Raw genomic sequence first — 16,095 nt, forward strand, 5'->3', positions numbered from 1 at the left:
ATATACTTACGGTCAACAAATTAAGATCAGACATCTAATGATATCACCACACTTGATGTTTACCTTTTGAACTGATATAGTATATTGATGAAGCTTGATGTTTGCACTTAGTAAACTATAATATTATTCTGTTGAGGTAAACTTGGGGGGTAGGCGACAACTTCCTCGAGTACCTAGAAGTACTCGGGATCCGTGCTTTAAGGAAACCTATCTTTTTCGTTTCCCTTGGCCAAATTTGGCTCTGATGTTTCTGGCACTTCTTAGGAAGAAGCTTTTATGCTTAACGATAGATCTATTACCTTCTGGCATGGCAGACACAATCGCAACAATAGTATCAGGGAGTGGAGAACATAGTTCCTCCACTAAATTCCCTTCAACGGAGAACACAAGTCAATACAACTCAAAGATGGTTCATCTCCAATGGGAACAACCTCCTTACCTACCAGAGGGTTGCTACCATTGGAGCAAACAGAAAAGAACAAGAAGAAGCCATTATAAGCATACATAAACTAAATGAGAGAATGAAGCAAAAAAGAACAGATGAACATGCTCGCACAAGAACTTATGAAAGTGTCAATGCTAGTGGAATGAAGGATTTTTAATAGTACAAAGGGTAGGCAAAGCTTTTAAAAACGCTTAAATTTTTTTAGTGCAAAACATCGCAACTCTTAAACGTCACGTCTTAAGACAAACATGGCATGCTAAATGAACCACTCAAGTGACGTAATGTCTCAAAATAATTTAAATTCATCATTAAGTATGAAAACTCCTTATTAATGTGTATGAGGATTTGTACCATTTCAAAATAGGTCATAATGAATGAAGAAATTGGACTAACTTCAGATGCTCAGTTTTATGAATGGTCGCAAAGCTCAACCTAAAACTAGTCATAAAAAGACAACCTTAACTGATTATTCAAGTTGAACGTATATGGTTGTGAAAAGATAACCTCTGAGCTAAATGATTTTTCAACTATTAAGCTTGTTCACCTATCACATCCGATTCCAAACTCGGGAACTTGTGTTTCACCCAGTACCAAAATATTGGCAAGTAAAACCAACAACTCAGATTGAGATGAAAAATTAAATTTGTTATAACAAACAAAATGGTCTTACCTTGTAACGACTAGTCTCTAGATATTAACCTAGGTCTAAAATCCTATAAATATAGTTTTATCCTCCACAAAATACTCACTCAATCTCTTTTATTTACTCATAAACACTCCTAAATTATAGCATGGTAATGAGCTGTATCTTTTTGTTTGGAAAAAGAATGATGCATACACCATCAAGATGTACAACATATTTGGTGTTTAGGCATAATTTGTGTAAGCACATTTTGACAAGAATTATGCTAAACTCCTATTCACAAGAAGATTGAACTTCTTGAACCAAATATTGTGAATATATGAAATTAGGTTCCAACCAGGGAACAAATGTTCCTAAAGAAATGCTGCTAGACGATAAGTATTCTTGGACCTGGCAGGTTTAAATTAAACAACCTATTCTACTTACTTACACAACCTCTTGCCAAATCTGAAGTATAATTCAATTACTAAAGAAAGTGACTGTACAAAACTGAAAGGAAATATTTTATTGAGATACAATAAACAGGTATAGATATACATTTCCTGCGATTACCAAAATAAGGGGCAAATGAATGTCATGTTATGCAACAATATTGGGTTCTCAGATCCAGTATATGAAATTCAAAGTCGCGGTGATACTTGTACATCAGTAAATTTACTTGCAGCAGCACTACAACTTGAGCAAGCTCCAGTTAATTTATAGGCAACTTCACATTCAATGACACAAACACCGGAGCGATAATGCCACCAATTCAAAGTAAAGTGGCAGCAATTCAAAGTAAAGTTAAAGAATGCTTACAACAGTAAGGTCACAAGGCAACAGAAGAACAATGCACAACAGAGGAGCCTTTGGGAACAGAGAGAACCTGCCCAAACCAACCAAGTTGACCCCACAGCTCCCCATCTGGATTCTTCTTCACTCCAATCTCAGCGCACCAAATTTCCATTTCTTTCCCACTCCCTTGGCACTCCCACACCACACACAACTTCCCACCCAAATCAGCCATGGTGGCCCCGCACAGAAACCGAGGCAAACCCTTCTCCAAACCCTTCAACTCCTCCCACACCCCACGCCCCACATCGAACCCTTTGATTTTCCCCAAATAGTCGTAGCAGTACAAAATACCCTCCACCACGCACGCTCTACCTCTCCACCCGAGGTCCAATTCTCCCCCTACGCTCTCCCACGATCCGCTGTGCGGCTCATACGCGATGCCGCCACGGTCCGCCATCGCGTACACCCTGTCGCCGACGACCGCGCTGGCGTGCATCCACTTCTCCCGGACCTCGGAGGGGCTGGCCACCCTCTCCCAGCGCCCAACGTCGGGGTCCAGGACCTCCGCCCAATTGGCGGAGCGAGCCCACGTGTCGGCGACGCAGCCGCCGAGGACGTAGATCTTTCCGCCGATGACCCCGGCGGCAGCAAACTCCCGGGCTACGCGCATGGTTGGGCCCCGAAGCCAGCGGTGGAAGCGGCAGTCGAGGAGCCAGACGTGGGGGGAGGGTACGTCGTTGATGGAGCCGCCGAGGACGTAGATGGTGGAGCCAAGGACGGCGTAGGCGGAGCCCACGGCGGGGGAGGGTATAGGGGGAAGAGGCGCTAGGAGGAGGCTAGGAACTGTGCGGTGGAGCGTGAACCACTGAAGGGAGGAGGCGGGTGTGCGGAGAGTGAGGTAGAGAAGGGGTTGCGTGCAGTTGAGGAGGCAGCGCGTGGTGAAGAAGAGAGGGGTAGAGAGGAGGGTGCGGATGGGTTTGGAAACGAGGGATAGGGTTGGGTGGCGGGAGCGAGGGATGCGTGCTATGCAGTTCAGAGCGACGTCGTCTGGGAGGGACGGGATCAGGTTGTTCGGTGGTGTCGTCGTTGGTGCCTCTGCTTCCTCTTCTGAAGGACAGGGCCTCCACATGGCTTCTGTTGCTGTGGAATGCTACTTTCCCAACACAACCTCACTTCCTCTCTTTTTCTTTTTCTCTTCGCAATGGCCACCTTTCCTTACAATGACATCCTTCGTAAACAATTAATTTTTTTATTATTTTATTTATATTTATTATTATAATTATTGTATAAATATAATATTTTATTATTAAAACAAGTTATCAAATTATTGTAGAAGATAAATCCTAGAATAGGGTGAAAATTGATTTTATATATTGTGTTGTCTTCATGTGCGTCCCTCTAATCTCTCTAGATCTATAAAGCTAACCCAGCCAGCACCTCCACTTTCACTCTCTGCCTTCTCCGCATTCATTACCATCTCTGCACATCAAATTACCAACAACAAAAACAATGATTGATATTGAGAATTGAAGCAGCGAAAATAGTTTTCGGCTTGGTTTTCCGAGGACACAAGGCTCAAAAGCTATGGTTTTCTCTCCGCGAAAAACGACTCCATTTCCATCTTCTTCTCTTCCTCCCCTCCAAAACAGAGGATGCAATTGTTGCGAGCATCTCACATGTGGCTATTGGATTAGGGTTACTTTTGCACCAATTTTATCATGTTATTCAAACACAAATCACTATTTTTCACACATAATATTAATATTAATAAATATAAATATTAATAATTAATAAAAATAAATATATATAATTACTGATAATACATATTTAAATTTATATAATAATAATAATATTCATTATAAAAAATAATATAGTAATTTTATTTTATAAATATCTTTTGTATATTAAAATAAATTTAAAATATATTAACTTCTTTATAATAATTATACATAATATTATTTTATATATAATATATAAATTACTTTTATTACTATTATCATTATTAATATAATTATATATACAATATAAAATTAATATATTAAATATTACATAAATTTGTGTAATAAAAATATTTAATTATACTATTAATAATAATATATAGTTATAAATAATATAAAAAAATTATAATATAAAAAAATATATAATTATAATACAAAATTATAATATATCATTTTAATTTAATACAAAATTATTTTATATTATATTTTTAAAATTTTGAATATTTTAATTATTTATTTTTATGTAACAATTTCTATATATAACTCTAATTTTTTATTCAAAATATTGACAATTATGAATATTATACATTACAAAAAAATTAATTAACTCAAATCTTAAAAAAATATCATATTTTATTATTTAAATATTTTTTAATAACAAAATAAATTTATAAACTTACATTTCACACTTTTAAAATAGTTTCTAAATTTTTTCCCAACTACCACATCACTTACAAAATTCAATATATCATCTTCACAAATCCACTTTATCATCTCTCAATTCAAACAAACTAACATCACAGGTCCACTTTCCTCCTCCTCACAAATCCTAATATAGAATTGAAAATATATCTATTTATAATATACTTAAAAACTACTTTTAGGGGTCACTTTTGTCACATGTCACTTCCACGTTTTTAAAAATCAAAATTCAAACACTTGAAAAGATATAAAAAAAAACCATTCACCAAATGCATTATGAAGATGAGATGTGAATTCTCCCTTTCTCCTTCATTCTTCATGTCATTTTTTTTCTCTCATTCACGTTCCACTCTCGCCTATCTCCTCTCGCACTTCATGGTCTCTCTCTTCTAACCCTTTTACTAGGGTTTTACACCAAAACTTTGCCTTTTCGCTTACTCTCTTGCTTTTATCTATATTTCATTATGCATTACGTAAAATAGAAATCAATTTAAAAAAAAAATAATAATTAATTATTATAGTTACTAAATTAGAGATCATTTTAGACACTAAATTTTTTTTGTTTTTAAATTAATTTTTTTTATTATTAAATAATTTCTAAATTGGTATCTAACTAGCAACCAAAATTTTTGTTACCAAATCTATAAATATTCACTCTCCAAAAAGTACAATTTATCTTGTCTCATACTTTTAACTCTCATAGAGTTAAAAGCTTGCAATCTTTATGTTCCTACTGAATTAAGTATCGGAAATTCATTTTCAAATAGACTTTTCCCTCTCATCGAAGATAAAGTGAAAACTCCTTCTTTGAGGTGCACTATGTTTAATGTTTATGATTTGTTTAATTGATTTCTATTATGTTTAGTTTCTTTTACGTAAATATGATTTTTATTATGTTTAGGGTTTAGTTTCTTTTATGCAAATATAATTGATGTTTTTTTTTTTTCAAATTCAGACTACTTTTCCTTTTATAAAATGCTTATCTTTTTAACTATTGTTCTTCCATATAATTGATAATTCATATAATTTTGACTTCTTCTAAGTGTTTTAAATTATTAATTATTGTAGAACCCTAAACTCTAAAATCTTATTTCCTGAACAAGTGTCCCTAGTAGCAGTTGAACGACTATGATTTGAGTACTCTGATATAATTACGAGCTCACTGGCATTTGTCAAGTTCATTTGAACTTGAGCAACTTTGACAAAAAAAAAGTGAGTTTACAAGCTTTTAGGCCTCTGGTTGTCCTATGGTCTAAAGGGATTTGATCAGGATGAATGCAATTATCTATGCAACCACCACGAAACCAAGCATGCACTTCCAACACTAACGAGTGCACGAGCAAAAATATTGGTGATTGTACTCCTGCGTTACATTCACATTATGACATTCAAATCTTCTGACATTTTTTGTTAATAAACATTACTATGAAATGGTAATTGATATAATATAACATACCACTTTTTTTTTCATATTTAAACAAGCATGTTTTACATAGCATTACAATATGTAAGAGCTCGGCATTATCATTTTTACAAATTTCCATTGAAGCATAGCATCCAGCCTTCTCAAATTACTTTACCCTAAAACAAGCACCCAGTTTCATTTCTCAACTTCATCCAAACTGTAGCATTTTCCACTTAACTTATGCTTCCGTTAAAAGGAAAACTCTTCAACTTTAACACTCAAAGAAATTCATATTCAAAGCCGGCCATACATTGAAAGCATTTCTCTGAGTCTGTCTGCCTCTCTCTCCAAGCCATCAAAGCTCACCGAACTTGCAATTCTCCAACCCCAGTTTCCAAACTGCATTAATCAGGGGATCAACCAATGTCATGATTTTATTTATTTATTTTGTGAGGGGGGCTGGTGGGGTCTAAAATTGTCCAGATGTCAAGTCTTCTAACATTTTTATTTTCTTTGTTCAGGTTAAATAAACCAAAATGTTGCCAGAACAAAATGAACATCATGCATAACATTTTACCTGAGTTGCGGGAATATTCATCCTGGCAGAACTACCCAATCCAAGAACATCTTGCATAGGTATTATTGTTGTTTGAGAAACAGAACCCAATGCTCTCTGGATTAGAGCCCAAGAAATGTCATCTCCCTCATTTAATGAAAGATAACTTAGTACCTGAAATATGAAAATGAAGAGGGAGATGAACTCTCGCTCAACATGGTTCAAAAATACATTTCATAACTTCACAAACACAACCAAACCTACATTGGATTTCTCTTCTTGGCTCAAAGCCTTCCACCAGCCTCCGATCTGTAGAAGAAAGGCAATTCTTCTCAAGGTTTTTAGCATTGACAGGTAATATTTTTTAAGACATGACAGAAGTATACAAACAAAGCAACTAAGATATCTGAAGTTATACATGTCAGACGCATGCATCAATTTCAATAGGTAAAACATTCCACACAAAAAAAGTGTGGGTTCTCCATATAGAAAATCTTGTCTTATTGGCAATCTGTTAGATATTGTTGAATAATTAATGAGAGAGTTGGTCGGGGCTGAGATAATTAGAAAAATAAGGCATGTTGCATGTAAATAAGGGGTGAGAGGGAGAGACATCTCGTCAATTTGTGAGGTAATGAGCCTTTGGACATTAAAAGGTGCTGAACCTCAAAGTTCAATAGTATGTTCGTTCTATTTTGTATACTGGGAGTTCTTCCCCAGACTTTTTAATTAAGATATCAGATCCCTACCCTATCATAATCTTTGACTGATTTCTGTAGAGCATACACCCAGGTCCTTTCTATAAGACAGACATGCAACACCATAGATGTATGGCTAAAGAAATTCTTACTGTGTCATTGTCATGAGTCCCTGTATAGACAACTTGATTGCACTCATGATTATGTGGCAAATGAGGGTTATTAGCACCGCCCCCAAATCCTGGATAAAGTTAATTAGATAAGAAAATATTCAGCCACTTTGAATTACTTAGGGCAAGAAACTGAACATGGTAAACAAAATTAGAAATCCATCATTACCGAACTGGAGAACAGCCATTCCAGGTGCTCCAATGGATCGTCTTAGTTGGACTACATCCTCAGTGATAACTCCCTTTCATAAATCACAAACCCAAAACTTTACAATGGGTACCCTAAGAAAGAGTCAGGAATGAATGAATGCAATGATCTCATGGTTTAAATATGCTTTTATTCCTGCAAAGTTGGTATAAGTTTGTTTTTGGTCTCTCAAATTTAAAATTGATTTTTTTAGTCCTTGTCATTTGAAAAATGTTTGGTTTAGTCTTTTTGTCCCAAATACTGTTAAAATTTGAGCTTGTTACATAAACTAACGATTATAAATTGTTTACATGACAATCTATTCGATTTTGCGTTCTTACCATCAAATACCCTACCACATTTATTTTGACTACATTGAGATATGAACAGTTTGAACAAATGGACTAAAACAACCCTTTTTGTCAAATTACAGAGACTAAAAAGATCCATTTTAGAGTACCAAAAACAAACTTAGCTTAAATTTGAGAAACTAAAAACATATTTAACCCTAAAACAACTATTGAGTTTGTTTTAATAATGCATACCAGGTCTTCTGCTATTATATTAATCCTGCCAACAGCTCTGAAAATGGCGTCAAACAAGGACACTCCAGGTCCTACCTATCATTTAAATGATACTAAGCAGATTATAGTTTGACCAAATAAATTAAAGAAAGAACAACATGAGAGGCTCTGACCTTCCACTTTCCAAGCATAGCTACTTTTGCTTCTGCACATTTGTAGACCACACACATTTTAGAACAACGCACCAAGCAAGTGAAATAAGCTTATTGTAGAGTGTATGCTTACCAGCGGGAACAGCCCAATATCCAGCAAATCCTCTAAAGTGGTCAATCCTAAATTCATCAAATAGATTTTGTGCTCTTCGTATGCGACGTATCCACCATGAGTATCCATCTTTCTCCATGGCTTTCCAATCATATAGGGGGCTTTTTGATTAAAAGTTGACAATATAAAATATGAGAAATCAGTAATCTATACGGGACAGGAAACCTATTAAAATGTACTACAGTATAACATGATAGTAGTTATTACAATAAAGAAAAATACCAAGGAGAAAAAGGCTGAAACAGGGTCTTGAGATTGTTAAAATATCCTACATTGACTAGAAATATGGCCTAAATGTTTGATATAAGACCTAGACAATCCTCTCCCTTTGAGCTAACTTTGGGTTTGAGTCCTGTCCCTTTCTAATAGAAATATCAAGCAGGATATATTGTCTATAAGGCACAGATGGTTAAAGCTTGGAAAGTGAAAGGAACTAAATTGAGTTGGAACAAGTCAAAGAAGATGCTTTTTCACCATAATCACAGAAGAAGCAAATAAAGAATCAGGACGAGAATTAAATAAAAAAACGTGGAAAATATGTATAACAAAATATTTATCATGGGATTAACTTCAAACCTGCCCCAAAGCTGACCAGTTTCACTGAATGCATCAGGAGGAACACCACTCACTGAAAGTGGAAAGCCTTTCCGGTTCTGTCAGATAAACATAGAGATTTTATGATCAAAAGGTACAATTTGCTCCAAAAAATTAAAAAGGTCATACCAGACTTCAGAGACATTCTTTAGGTACTACTAACCAGTAAAAAATGTTTCTTATTTGCCCAAACATCTGCGCTGTGATAACCAACATATATTGGCATGTCTCCCATTATACTGATTCCCTTACTCTGTGCATAGCAGCGGACTTTCTGCCACTGCCTTTGAAACAAAAACTGTTGGGCAATAAATACATTTATCTGCATGCAAAAGTATAAATGACTCATCAAGAACCCTTCTGGCTACAAGTAGAAGAGTAGTGATAACAAGTAGACAATAATTTGAGCTATAACGATAATTTATGTCCTTACAAAATCTTGTTTCTGTTGGTAAATGTCTTCTAAAGCTACAAGATGGCGATTTCTTAAAGGTTCAGGCCAATTGTACCAGCTGAATGTGTTTAAACTGTCATCAATAGCAGCAAAATACGCTGCATCTTCAAGCCAGCCTACAGCATTGCAAAGATATTACAAGTTACAACCTTACAAAAGAAAGAAATTCCTCTAATTGATTTTGAAAGATTTTCCAAGGTAAGTCTTGCAAACTGATATGTAAGTAACATTAAGAAAGTTGCATGTATCTTCAAACCCAAAAGAAACTTCTCAGTGTTCAAATCCTCTGTCCACTCAGTATTTTACTTATTATCACCACAAATCCTAATGTTTATTTCCTTCCAACTTCTGTAACACGTAATCCTAAATTCAATAAGTTGTTTCCATGCTGCAACCATCCATAAGAAACATGCATAAGTATTCATATATTTAATTTTTTTTTCTAGCTTGAACTGATTATCTTGTTGCAATTGTTTAATTGGAATTTGCGATCACAACAAACTTCAACATTTTATTTATTTTCCCATTTCAAAAAGCTGCTTTAACAGAGGAAATAGCAACGAATAGGAGGATAAAATCCACCAAAGCTGTGGGAAGAAAAAGGGTAAAAGAACAGTCCAAATATGCACACAAACTAACTGTGCACTTACATATAATATAAAATAATCGTATGATCAAATTACTATTTCAAAGGCACTGGAACTCAAAGACATATATCCAATTACATATGAATTGTAAAAATAAGTGTCTAACTTGATACGTCGGGGTCCTTTCGGAAATTCTCGAATTGCGTTTTGAGTTCTCCTTCACTTGAAATGAGCCTCTCTGCAGCCTACATATGGAATTTCAAAAGGAGGGAAATCAATATTAAACACCTAACACACAAAGATGCCCATGAAACAAAGGAAGAGTCACAAAAAATAAAATAAACAAGGTAGATGGATGAAGTGAGGAACAATCCTAGCAATAACATGTTGTAAACACCTTACCTTGGTTATCAGAGGATCCTTAAGGTCAGCAACGAGTGAAAAATTGACGCGCTCTGCATCACTGCATTCATTTAACAAAACGTTGAAAAAAGGAAACTAGAACAAATAAAACTGAAAAACTACGCGACTCACATCGGTTGAGGAAGCTCGTGTTTCTCCAACAATCCATCGTCGACGAGGCCTTGAAGAGAGATCAAGAGCGTGTTGCCACAATTCGCATCCTGAAAATCAGAATGTGAAAGTAAGTGCATTGCACCGAAATAGTTTAGGGGAAAAAGAAACTATCTGAACCGAATCGAATCGAACCTGGCCAGAGTAAGGGGATCCTTCTTCGTTGGCTTTTCTGCCAGGCGGCACGAGAGGAAGAACCTGCCAAACGGAGCAACCGGCGCGGTGGAGCCAATCGATGAAACGGAAGGCCTCGTGACCGAGATCGCCGATGCCGTAGGGGCCTCGAAACGACGTCGGATGGAGTAGAATGCCGCATCTTCTGCGAAGGTCAGAGTTGGGAATCCAATCGCTGTAGTTGTCGGGTAAATCTTCACCTACGGAAACGGTGCGTTGAGTTAACGAAGAGAAAGCGGAAGCGACGGGGAAGGAGAGATTTGGTTTGGAGGGTTTGAAGAGAACGGGGCAACGGTGGTGTGGGAAACACACTGAGATGTTCAATGCCAGAGCCATGCCTTATCTGTCTCTATCTACGAATTTCAGTGTAATTTGGAAAAAGAAAATCAGCTGCATTCTCTTGAAGAGTAGAGTGAGCGGTGCCAGGAAACTCGTGAAGGCACAACCAGACAGAACCTGTCTGTCATCACTGTGTGATCCTAGGCAAACTCAACGGACAGAAATGTATGAAATGTGCAGACTCCTCCCTGTCATATCACTAACTATTACAGTGAATCACACTAAACTTGTGATATTTTTGTTTTCCTTTACAAGCAAATAATTGTTTACTTTCCAAGTTTTTGGAGAATTTATTATTGAAATAACTAATATTTCAAGTAAATTGGCCAAAGGAGTATGCAATAAACCCATGAACATATAACTGCTCTAATTAATCAATTCTTTTTAAAGAAAATGTTTTATTAACACCGGATACTTGATACCGCAGAGGCATTGGATAAATGTGAGAGTGAGATTTTGTTAATAATTTTGATGAAGTGGTGTGACAATAAGGTCAATTTTATAAGAGCGTAAGGATTTAGCGTTTAAATAGGGGCGAAGAAACGAGAAAATTTCAAACAAAAGAAAAAAAAAAAGCAACGATCCCATTAGAAGTGACCTCGTCAAGAAGAAAAAAGTAAAGAAAAGTACCAACCAAATACTCACAACAAAATAAAAAAAAAAATTAAGTAAGAGTGTGATATATTACAAGGTTAAATGGCTTAATCATTGTAATATACTCAACTGACAACAAAACAAATTTTTTTAAAAAAGTTTAAGTAAGAGCAGCGTTACACCGGTTAGATAACGTAGTATATTACACCATTACAAAAAGAGAGCAAAAGTGAGCAGGATTCAAATTTGACATAAAAATTTATTATTTCATAAATTCCAATCAAACTTGCCACGTCAGTCAACAAACACAATTTCATTCTGACATTTCATTGTCACGTGTGTCGCTTTAAATGTGGGTTAGTGTGCACGGTGTCGACTCTTGCTTTAGTGATACTTTCTTAAACATGGAGGTAAAAGGAAAAAACAATAGGCAAGGCAGGAGGAATGTGACAAAAGGGAAACACACCCTACGAGGAAAGAAAATCGGTGCTGACTGAAGAGAAGGACCAAGAGGTTTTTGCTTGTTTGTATAAGAGGTGAAGTGGCGTGGCTTGGTTTTTTCTCATGGTGGCAGCAGAGTTCGGAATATTCTGTATTTATCGATATGGATGAGATATATCTGAGTTCGAATCTAATTGATGTACGATGAAAATAGTTACATGGTTACAGCGTTTGTGTTCCTTTGTTTATGTGCAATGGCTAACATATGCTGAATAGGATTGATCTAACGATGTTTTGACAGCTGTTTCCTTTAGGTGAACTGATGATTTAACTAATCTAAATATTCATGTATGTATAGATTGGTTAGTATTAGTTTTATGTTTCAGCTCACATTTTTGCATCTTATAGTTCATTTTGGTAACCTGGGAGAGGACTTCTTGTAAATTAAATTGAGAGAATGCAGACATCCTTTGGTTGGTGTTTCTTTTTCGTTGAAAGGGAAAAAGAATATGGAGAAATGTATGATTATGTAACAATTCGAATAGCTGGTTGCTACTATTTTTGGTGGCTTTCAAATTCTTTAACGATGAAATCATACTACGTTGTTCCCAACCAAGTCTCACTTCCTTCCAAGAATATTCTCGATCCTCATAATACTTTTTACCCTTCTTTCGTTGTATATGACATAAATGATATGAAAAAAATAGTAAAATAATAATATTATGAGTTGTAACTTAAGTATACAAAAATTGAGTTGTTTATCCTTGTCTTCGATTTACATTATCACAATTTTTTTTATTATATTGATCATATAATATATTTACTATTGTACGAAGAGACAGTATATGCATTCATAGGTTGACAATAATATTGAATGTGTAAACACTAAATTTTGATGATACAAATGGGTTTGCTGTTCATGTTAACACCTCATTTTATGTTATCATGCAGTAAAGTGCTGCCTTCAAGATTCTCAAAACTCGCTTAAAAGCTGTGCCATCGTATTCCTTCAACGGTGGATCTCAAATCAGTGAGGATGGTGACATGGCTTTGGATCGTGGGAACTCACTCAATGGGATAATTTTTTCTGCAAGGTTACAACAGTTTCAGCAAATGCAGCACCAACATCGTGTGCATTTGAAAATACAGACGTCCAAATACTCCTCCTCCTCATCAAAGGTGGCTTACCATATTCATTCTGCATGTTACTACTCTTAGACTCTTTTCAAGTTAAAATTAACTTATGGAAGCTGTGATGTGTATACCTTATTCATTTCACTTCATTGAAGTTCTGATTATGGAAAAATTTATCTGATACCATTACATAGCTAGAACATTGCTCATTGCCCATATTGAGTCAATTACTTCGGAATGCCTACCCAGTATGGCATGTATATCATGCCTTCCTCTGCAGTGAACTCAAGAACATCACAATGAGAAACCCGTTCAGCAGCATCATTACGCGGTTCAAACAACATTGGGTAATCAATATGCAGAGATGCTGCAGATAAAAGTTGGCATTAGAATTTCACTCTTAGTATATGTTCATCTTGAAGCAAAATAAAAAACAGTTCAACAGTGACAACTAACCGACACGAACAAGGGCCGATGGAGGCATTATAACTGAGGCATGGCAAGAATTGAATTTTGACATCAGATAGGTGCGGAAAGGATACTTTAGAAAACAAAAGAACTAGTATGGACATGGAAACTTACTTTTGTCACCACTTTCAATTTGGGGCTGCCGTATTAAGAGGGAAAAAAAATAGAAATATTTGCTTTATACAATATCTTCTTATGTTCAAGGAAATATGAAGGAGGTATAATAATTTTGAACTTTAAACTAAAATGGGTTTCAATCTACATTAACAAACTTGAGTCTAATCAGAATTCCAATTTTCTACATTTAATGCAAACTTACTTTCCCTTAACAAGACAAAACCCATCATAAATTTAATTTGTTCATATGTTCCTTCTCTCTCAATCCTCTTGTCTTCCAATACAAGCACTAATAAGATAACAGAATGGAAAAGGGATGAAGTGCATAGCGGATTTGCGGGGATTAAACCTGTTCACCTCAATTTGTGTCCCGCAACTTAACCAATTGAATTCACCCAAAGGAACAACGTTTTTTTGTGTTTATGAGATAAACGACTGAACTGAATAACTGGATGAGGAGCCTAACATAAAATACCATCATATATATATATATATATATATATATATATATATATATATATATATATATATATATGTATGTATGTATGTATAGTCATATACTAGAAACAATATGTAAAAAATCATAATAATAAAGAAACTACATAAGTCATGGCTAATATTAGTATGCTGAAATCAATATTATTTAATAGTGGATTATAAATTCAAAATGGAAAGTAAAAGTCAATGAACTTTTACTCGTTCTATAATAGATACGCAGTATTACTTATGAATATGCCTGAAAAGAATGTGAACCTTTTCAATAAAAGAAGCTGAGTAGCATCGATATATATGCTCAATTGATGTCCCGTCCATATATGTCAAAAAACTGTGACAAATGTACATAAAGTAGATAAGACAACAAAATTAGGCAGATACCATCATTTGATCCCTATGTCTGCACCAGCTTTTCGTTTTAGTCCTTATACCTAACTTCTATACATTTCAGTTCCTGTACATACGAGCATCTTCTTTACGTGTTCTTAGGTCCCATGCCTCCATTTTATACTTGTTTTATATACTTCTAGAAAACTAACCATATGAACAAAAACAAAATGAATTGCTTGTCGTAGAGATTTGAGATTTTAGGTACGGGTGGTAAAACAAAAAGTTGGCACAGGTATAGGAATAAATTACTTAAACCTAACAAAAACATCATCTTCTTCTCACATTGTATTATGTTTTCAAGAGATTCGAACAGGAAAAGATAAAAACAACATCAAGAAACAGAAAATAAAAAAAAAACGAAAGCAATTTGGGAAGCAAACCAATTTCTATTGTGCTGATTGCAGCTACACCGATAATCAACCCACAAAGCTCCCTGTAAGAGTAAATAAACACATGTCTTATATTAATCGATGTACAGTGAAAATAATTATATTGTTTAGATGCAAGTGAGTATTTCATATAAAATATTCTTTTAAAGAATGTAAATGTGGATTAATGAATGAAACTGAATTTTCAAATAAATTAAGAGAAGATGGACAAAAAAAAGAGTCAAATAATTATAAAAAATAATCACAAGTGAAGCAGTTGCTAATTCCATGAAAACCTTTAAAAATTCTTAAATTCCCACAATTAGTTGTAGAATTTAGAAGTTTAATGTAGTTAACAATCTATTATTAGTTGCACAAAGTTTGATCACAATCACTACATACAAAACTAAAAAACACTATTTTTTTTTTATCTTACAAAAGCTTAATATAATAGATCCAAACATATACAAAATTAGAAGTGGTTTAAGTTCATCTCCTTCCTTGTCAATTACTTATTACAATTCATAATATTCGTTTGTTGGAGATATAAACCTTCATAATAGAAAATTGGTAAAAAAAATGTTTGGATCATATTTTTTAATTAGTCACAACAAATTTAATTAAATCTGCATACAGCAATCAGACCATGGCAGCCGCAAAAAATCCCCTTTGGTCCAAAGTTAAGGAGTATGTATGTTAACAATACTCTTACTTGTAATCTATTTCACAAGTGATAAACATGTGGTAAGATTTTATTTTATTTTACAAATTTCATTTGAGAACTGATGAGTTTGGCATGTGTCATGATTTTTTTTTACAAATGTAGGTGATGTTTTAGGAAAAAATTTGTTGATACTCATAAAAAAATAACATGCAGTTGACAAATGACTTTAATAATATAATAATTATATTAGAATTTTAAATTAAAAAATAACATAAAGATTATTAAACAATATTATTTAGGAATGTCATGCATGTCTTTTTTATTTAATGAGAATTAATGTATCATATTCCGATATTTTAATACAAATGAATGACAATTTAAAAATTTATTTTTTCGATTTCGTTCTTCTTCCTCCCGCGCATACCTCATTCCCTCTGGTGGAGGTGTTATCACTTCTTTGTTCAATTCTTCATATGTGAAATGATTGTTCGATGTGGTGCACATCACTAATGAGATTTTTGCATTTACTCTCATCTTCTCCTTCGATTCTTTCGATA

At 34.6% G+C, this 16,095-nt stretch overlaps 2 protein-coding genes and 1 long non-coding RNA gene across 3 annotated transcripts; all 3 read right to left on the reverse strand.

The window, feature by feature from the left end:
• Positions 1-1,568: 1,568 nt before the first annotated feature.
• Positions 1,569-3,539, reverse strand: LOC137821424 (F-box/kelch-repeat protein SKIP6). The gene has a single exon (XM_068626011.1). It carries the CDS (start codon positions 2,989-2,991, stop codon positions 1,897-1,899), a length of 1,095 nt encoding a protein of 364 aa, XP_068482112.1. The 5' UTR covers positions 2,992-3,539; the 3' UTR covers positions 1,569-1,896.
• Positions 3,540-5,725: 2,186 nt separating this feature from the next.
• On the reverse strand, positions 5,726-11,210 carry LOC137820673 (4-alpha-glucanotransferase, chloroplastic/amyloplastic). The gene is made up of 15 exons (XM_068624857.1): positions 10,490-11,210; positions 10,316-10,404; positions 10,184-10,244; positions 9,948-10,026; positions 9,174-9,310; positions 8,904-9,062; positions 8,723-8,799; positions 8,108-8,247; positions 7,996-8,027; positions 7,844-7,918; positions 7,281-7,353; positions 7,094-7,182; positions 6,508-6,552; positions 6,265-6,417; positions 5,726-6,086 (listed from the first exon to the last, which is right to left on the reverse strand). Exons 1-15 carry the CDS (start codon positions 10,862-10,864, stop codon positions 5,982-5,984), a joined length of 1,689 nt encoding a protein of 562 aa, XP_068480958.1. The 5' UTR covers positions 10,865-11,210; the 3' UTR covers positions 5,726-5,981.
• Positions 11,211-13,492: 2,282 nt separating this feature from the next.
• LOC137822996 (uncharacterized) lies at positions 13,493-14,430 on the reverse strand. The gene is made up of 3 exons (XR_011083042.1): positions 14,375-14,430; positions 13,619-13,643; positions 13,493-13,525 (listed from the first exon to the last, which is right to left on the reverse strand). It is a non-coding gene; the product is annotated as an uncharacterized lncRNA (long non-coding RNA).
• Between the last annotated feature and the right edge of the window lie 1,665 nt (positions 14,431-16,095).

The sequence above is a fragment of the Phaseolus vulgaris genome, chromosome 9 (assembly GCF_000499845.2).
Source record: "Phaseolus vulgaris cultivar G19833 chromosome 9, P. vulgaris v2.0, whole genome shotgun sequence".
NCBI classification, from domain to species: domain Eukaryota; kingdom Viridiplantae; phylum Streptophyta; class Magnoliopsida; order Fabales; family Fabaceae; genus Phaseolus; species Phaseolus vulgaris.

Excerpts from the sequence above, each read along its gene's own strand:
- LOC137821424 (XM_068626011.1), bottom strand. The coding sequence starts at position 2,991 with ATGTGGAGGCCCTGTCCTTCAGAAGAGGAAGCAGAGGCACCAACGACG.
- LOC137820673 (XM_068624857.1), bottom strand. The coding sequence starts at position 10,864 with ATGGCTCTGGCATTGAACATCTCAGTGTGTTTCCCACACCACCGTTGC. Across the intron at positions 9,311-9,947 it reads AAAGGACCCCGACGTATCAA|GCTGGCTTGAAGATGCAGCG; the intron begins GTTAGACACTTA and ends GCAATGCTGTAG. Across the intron at positions 8,800-8,903 it reads ATAAGAAACATTTTTTACTG|AACCGGAAAGGCTTTCCACT; the intron begins GTTAGTAGTACC and ends TTTATCTGACAG.